This window comes from Grammomys surdaster, unplaced genomic scaffold, assembly GCF_004785775.1.
Source record: "Grammomys surdaster isolate TR1022 unplaced genomic scaffold, NIH_TR_1.0 121891, whole genome shotgun sequence".
Lineage (NCBI taxonomy): Eukaryota > Metazoa > Chordata > Mammalia > Rodentia > Muridae > Grammomys > Grammomys surdaster.
Window position 1 is genome coordinate 1,760 of NW_021617565.1, and position 6,894 is coordinate 8,653.

General features: G+C 43.5%; 1 protein-coding gene across 1 annotated transcript; it reads left to right on the forward strand.

The window, feature by feature from the left end:
- The first annotated feature begins 620 nt into the window (after nt 1-620).
- Ehhadh (enoyl-CoA hydratase and 3-hydroxyacyl CoA dehydrogenase) lies at nt 621-5,934 on the forward strand. Its single transcript, XM_028784377.1, has 2 exons — nt 621-1,032; nt 3,932-5,934. The coding sequence occupies exons 1-2, from the start codon at nt 621-623 to the stop codon at nt 5,182-5,184; spliced, it is 1,665 nt and encodes a 554-aa protein (XP_028640210.1). The 3' UTR covers nt 5,185-5,934.
- The last annotated feature ends 960 nt before the right edge of the window (nt 5,935-6,894 follow it).

The following is a 6,894-nucleotide window of genomic DNA, read 5'->3' on the forward strand; positions in this document are numbered from 1 at the left end:
CTCCCACCTGTGTATCAGTTCTCCCACCTGTGTATCAGTTCTCCCACATGTGTATCCAGTTCTCCCACTTGTCTATCAGTTCTTCCACCTGTGTATCCAGCTCTTCCATTACCTTTTGGGGAGAAGAATAAAAAGACTCTTTTTGCCCCGTGGGCTATCTTTCCTCCTCCATTAAAAATCAATTCACTATACTGGAAGACCTTATCAATGAACTTACAATTCTTTTTCATTGCCCATCATTGCCCCATATAACATTCCAATCTGTTATGGCATTTTAAAGGTTTTGTCATTATTAGGGAAAGAATGTGAATAATTTTGAGTATATGAAATTAACTAGTGGGAACTAATTACTCTTTGTACAGATTAATATTTAATATATTATAAAGTTGTCTTGACCTCAGAATAAAAAGAGCATCCACCTTTCATGTTGGAATTAGTAGCATTCTATTTTAGATCTTCTAAATTTTACTTTACAGTCTGAAGCTGCTAAGATTTCAGACTTTGGAATACGTGTTTCATTAGATATTGTAATGCATGGCGTCTGACTGGGTTGTGGGAACCCCGCACTGAATGGTAATGCGTGTCGTCTGATTGGGTCATGGGAACTAGGCACCGTTGTTATGTTCCTGTGCAGTCCGGTTCCCTTCCTGTTATGCTTATGGTACTCCGACCTTTTGCAATTCCTTTCAGATAAACCCATAGAACCCCGCAGGATCCTAAACAAGCCAGTTCCAAGCTTGCCCAACATGGACAGTGTTTTCAAAGAAGCCATCGCCAAGGTACGAAAGCAGTACCCTGGCCGCCTGGCTCCAGAGACTTGTGTCCGTTCAGTCCAGGCCTCCGTGAAGCATCCCTATGAAGTGGGCATCAAGGAGGAAGAAAAGCTCTTTATGTACCTTCGGGCGTCAGGGCAGGCTAAAGCCCTGCAGTATGCTTTTTTTGCTGAAAGGTCTGCAAATAAGTGGTCAACTCCCTCAGGAGCGTCTTGGAAAACAGCATCTGCTCAACCCGTCTCCTCAGTTGGTGTTCTTGGTAAGTACATTCTTCAAACCTGTGCTGCGTTTCTTTTAATCGATTGAGAAGTTCATACATGTATGTTTTGTGTCTGGATCAAGCTGCCCCCTTCCTCTTTCCTTCAGTTCCTTCCTTAGCCTCCCTCACCACTATTTTCTTCCAATTTCGTGTGTTCTCTCTCGTTTTCATAACATCACAGAAGCCACTTAGGGCTGCTAACACGTGCATGGGTGTAAGGCCATCTACTGGAACATGGGAAGCCTCTAGGGAGGATAAACTCATACTTAAAGAAAACTGACTCTTCTCGTGCCAACAGCCATAGCTGAGGAGCCAATAGCTCCTCAGCTTGAGGTGGACTTCCTGCTCGCCTCCCCTTTATGCTGGGATTTTGCCTGGCTCCATGTTGTCTTGTGTGTGCGGTCAGAGCTGTTGCTGGTTCACATGTGCAACTACACTGTTGTGTATCAAAAGCACAGTGCATTTCAAATGTCACTTGCTTGGGGAAGCTATTATTTTGTTGAGCATGGCACTCATGGTAACGCATGTTAATTCTTGCCAAAGTCCATGAACCCTCTCTATCCTGCCGGTCAGCTCTAGGGACCTTCCGACTGTGGCAGTCCTGTCACACATAGGCCATACGAGTGGAGTTTGTCTCCGACTCTCAGCATATACCATACATTCACTGTCTTGAACACTGCACTTTTGTCCTAATTTGAAACTGGGAAGAATGATTTCCCCAATTTTTTTTTTTTGAGATTTATTTTATATATGTGAGTACAGTGTCGCTGTCTTCAGACACACCAGAAGAGGGCATCAGATCCCATTACAGATAACTGTGAGCCACCATGTGGTGGCTTGGAATTGAACTCAGGTCCTCTGGAAGAGCAGCCAGTGCTTTTAACTGCTGAGGCATGTCTCCAGCCCCATCTCCAATTTTTAAAAATACTGTTTTGACTCTTCTAGGTTTCTTGCATTTCTGTATGAATTTTATTTTATTTTTTTTATTTTTTATTTTTTAATTTTTTTTTGGTTTTTCAAGATAGGGTTTCTTTGTGCAGTCCTGGCTGTCCTGGAACTTACTCTGTAGACCAGGCTGGCCTCGAACTCAGAAATCCGCCTGCCTCTGCCTCCCAAGTGCTGAGATTAAAGGCATGCACCACCACCGCCCGGCTTCTGTATGAATTTTAGAATCTGGTGTTAATTTATACAAAAAGTTGGGGTGGTATAGTGCTTGCATTGGCTCTACAGACTAATTTGATATTTCATCTTAATAATAAGAATTTTTTTTCGGGCCCATGAACATTGGGCGTCTTTCAGCCAATATTTAGGTCTTTTGACTCTTTGTATTTCTTTCCCTCCCTCTCTTTTCTTTTCTCTTCTTTTCTTGTTTTCAATGTTAGGTATCAGACTGAGCCTTGTGCATGCGAGCACTTTAACACTGAACAGTAAATATCCTGGCTCTTTAATTTTTTTTTCAATGGTATTTCATTGGTTTTAGTACATAAGCCCTCCTTTGCTAAATGTATTCCGTAAGTATAATTTTTTAATGTTATTGTACGTAGAATTGCTTTCTTATTTTCATATAATTCATTGCTAACATGTGAGACTATATAGGGGGCTGGAGAGATGGCTCAGCAGTTAAGAGTAACTGCTTTGAAGCAATGAACATCAGAGTTCTGATGCCAGCATCCATGTAACAAGTTGAACAGACCCCCAAACACCTGAAATACCTGCCTCAATGGGGCTGGGGGGACAAAGACAAGAGTACCACTGGGTTGGCTGGTTTCCAGACTAGTTGAAAAGACACAAGCCCCCAGCCTCCTAAGAGAGAGGTCCCTGCTTCAAAGGGAATAGACAGAAAGGATACAGGAGGACACCCAACTCCTGCTGATGTCTGTGGCATAATGCACACAGAGGAATAAATATTTTTAAATTACCATTGCTATTATTATTATTATTTAATCTGAACCACAGTTTCCTCTCTTTCCTCTCCTCCAATTCCCTCCTCCACACATCTCCCCTCATCTATTCCTCCTGTTTCCCTTGGGAAGGGGCAGGCCCCCAGGATATGGCCAAACATGGGATATCAAGTTGCAGTAAAGACTGGGCACCTTCCCTGGATTAAGATTGGATGAGGCAACCCAGTAGGAGGAAAAGGGTCCCAAAATCAGGCAAAAGAGACAGCACTATTCCCACTGTTAGGACTCCCACAAGAAGACCAAGCTACATAACAGTAACATACATGCAGAGGGCCTAGACCAGTCCCTTCAGGCTCCTTGATTGATGGTTCAATATCTGTGAGTTCCTGTGAGCCCAGGTTAGTTGTGTGGGTTCTCTTGTGGTGTTCTTTACCTCTCTGGCTCCTACAATCCTTCCTCCCCCGCTTCCATAGGACTCCCTGAGCTCTGTCTAACGTTTGCTGTGGGTCTCTGCATCTGTTTTTATTGGTTGCTGGGTGAAGCCTCTCTGATGACAACTGGGCTAGGCACCAGTCTACAAGTATATCGGAAAAGCATTAGGAATCACAAATAAAGGGAACACAGTTGCTTTTATGTACAGATTTTACATCCTGGAACTTGACTGGATTTGGCTATTAGTTCTACTAGCTTGTGTGGATGTGTGTAGGATTCATAATCCTAATGATTTTTATTTCCCCCGGAGCACTTAACAGTTCATGAACTATTCAATCCATTTGTGTTCACTGACCAGTCCCAATGTTCTTATGAGTTGTTGGTACTAGGCGTGGAAGCTAGGGTCCCATGCATGATCATCACACAGTGACAGTGACCCACAGCTCTAGCCCTGGGGTCAATCTTTTAAAATGTCACTTTGCCACAGCTGCCTTCTACCAGTGACCAACTGTTTGCCTCCCAGTACGAGCAAATCACATTTTCTGTTCTTTTCTCTGAATCCACAGGTTTGGGAACGATGGGACGAGGCATCACCATTTCTTTTGCAAGGGTGGGGATCCCTGTGGTAGCTGTAGAGTCAGACCCAAAGCAGCTAGATGCTGCAAAGAAGATAATTACTTCCATTTTGGAAAAGGAAGCATCTAAGAGTGGCCAAGCCTCAGCAAAACCAAACCTCAGGTTCTCCTCCTCCACAAAGGAGCTTTCGGGTGTGGATTTAGTGGTTGAAGCAGTGTTCGAAGATATGGACCTGAAGAAGAAGGTTTTCGCTGAACTGTCAGCCCTGTGTAAGCCAGGAGCCTTTCTGTGCACCAATACTTCAGCGCTGGACGTGGATGAGATTGCTTCTTCCACAGATCGTCCGCAGCTGGTGATTGGCACCCACTTCTTCTCCCCAGCCCACATCATGACATTACTAGAGGTCATCCCTAGCCGATACTCTTCCCCTACTACCATCGCCACAGTTATGAGCTTATCCAAAAAGATCGGAAAGATTGGAGTCGTTGTTGGCAACTGCTATGGATTTGTTGGGAATCGAATGTTGGCTCCCTATTACAACCAGGGGTATTTCTTGTTAGAGGAAGGTAGTAAGCCAGAGGATGTAGATGGGGTCTTAGAAGAGTTTGGCTTTAGAATGGGACCCTTCAGAGTGTCTGACCTCGCAGGGCTAGATGTGGGTTGGAAAGTTCGCAAGGGGCAAGGCCTTACTGGACCATCACTGCCACCAGGAACCCCCGCCCGAAAGCGGGGCAACACCAGGTATTCCCCAATTGCTGATATGCTCTGTGAAGCTGGGAGATATGGTCAGAAGACAGGAAAGGGCTGGTATCAGTATGACAAGCCACTGGGTCGTATCCACAAACCTGATCCCTGGCTTTCTAAGCTCCTGTCACAATATAGAGAAACCTATCACATCAAGGAGCGCTCCATCAGCAAGGAGGAGATCCTGGAGCGTTGCCTGTATTCCCTTATCAATGAGGCATTCCGCATCTTGGAGGAAGGGATGGCTGCTAGTCCAGAGCACATTGATGTCATCTATTTGCATGGGTACGGGTGGCCAAGGCACATGGGTGGGCCCATGTACTATGCTTCCTCCGTTGGGTTACCCACAGTTCTAGAGAAACTGCAGAAATATTACAGACAGAACCCTGATATCCCCCAACTGGAGCCCAGTGACTACCTGAGAAGGCTGGTTGCCCAGGGAAGCCCTCCTCTGAAAGAGTGGCAAAGCTTGGCAGGGCCCCATAGCAGCAAACTGTGATTCAGCCTTCTGCATTTGCCACGTATATTGGCATCTAATTTCAGTGTGATTCATTCCTAAAATCTAAACAGATTGCTCTGAAGTACAAACCATGATTGCTGCTGCTGCTGGCGGTGCTGCTGCTGCTAACTGGTTAGCAAAAGCTCCTCTCTGGATCTTTCTACCTCATAACTCTAATGGCCAGATTGCAGGAATGTGCTTTCTATACCTCGGACTGTACTTCTATCAGAAAAACTCAGCAAATATATACTTACTACTACAAGCATTCTTCTCTTTTGATTGTTTGCCTGGTGTAACAAAAACTTATACAAAATGTTGCTAGTAGAGTAATTCGTAACTCCAGCTGACAACCCAGATGTGCCTTAGCAGATCAACAAAAGTGGCATGTACATACATTTCAGCTGTGTGACGTAGCTGGCACACATTGTAACATGGTGCTGCGTTAGAGCATTGTTCTGAGTGAGAGGAGGCATGCAGAGAAGGCCACACGTCGTGTGGATGTGGATCTAAAATTCCAGAATATGCAGATCTGTGGACAATGTAGATGAATAGCCCAAGGCTGTAACTAATTGTTAGAAATCAAAATTACTGCTGATTAGTACAGGGTATCTTTGGGAGTTGATAAATTTTTCTAAAATTACTCTAGTGGTGGACCTGTAACACATTGAGTTCAATGGTTCAAAGTGAACTATGTTGTATACATATAATCTATCTCAATAAAGTTAATAAAATGAATGATGATAAACCCTTTCTTTGTGTAAAAAAGTGTTCGAATATCTTTACCTATTAACCTAAGCAAAGCCATTGGAATTTCTGACAGATCTCAAGTGGATGGAGTAAATTTTCCATTGTGAAATAGCATGGCAAGGTGGACTATGTTGACTGGGAGGTCAGAAGTTCAAGGGCTGGAATGGGAAACATGGGACCCCATCTCAAAACAAACAAAACAAACAAAAAACCCAAAACCAAAACAAAACAAACAAAACCCCAAAAGCCCACACAAGCAAAAAATGGAGAATATGCCTTGCATTGTAATTTAGTTTGGAATTTTAAATATGAATTATTAGCATTTGGGTTATTTGATTTAAATTCAGGGAATTCTAAAAGATTTCTTGGAGTTGTAACTTTGGCCAAAAACTCTAAATTAACTTTTTAAGATGATCATGTCAATTTTTCCTCAAGCCATGGGTGAATTTTTGTTGAGTTCTTAAAGTATTTTCTAATTAAAACAGCAAAGGGACCTGTGAGATGGCTCAGTGAGTGGTGCAGCAGCCACACGGGTTTAATGACATGAGTTCACTTTCTGGAACCCATGCAAAGGTGGAAGGAGAGAACCAACTCCACAAAGTTGTCCTCTGACCTCAACACATGTGCAATGATGGAGACATGGCCGTCTATGATAATAAAGAGATTAAGGATTTTCATCTTGCACTCACCAGTCTTCATAGACATAAGAAAAAACAATCTCAAAATGTATATGGCAGCACAAAAAGACAAGACTAGACAAAGCAGCATTGCACAGAATACTAGCAGCAGAATCTCCATGCCTGTCTGTAGCTTGCACTACAGAGCCATATCTGTAACAATACCACAGTGTTGGCACAGGTACATAGCTCAGTGGACTAGAACTGGGGCCCTAAAGTCCATGTAACTACAGCTCTCTGATCTTTAACAAAGGTGACAAAAATATACACTGGAGAAAGGACAAAC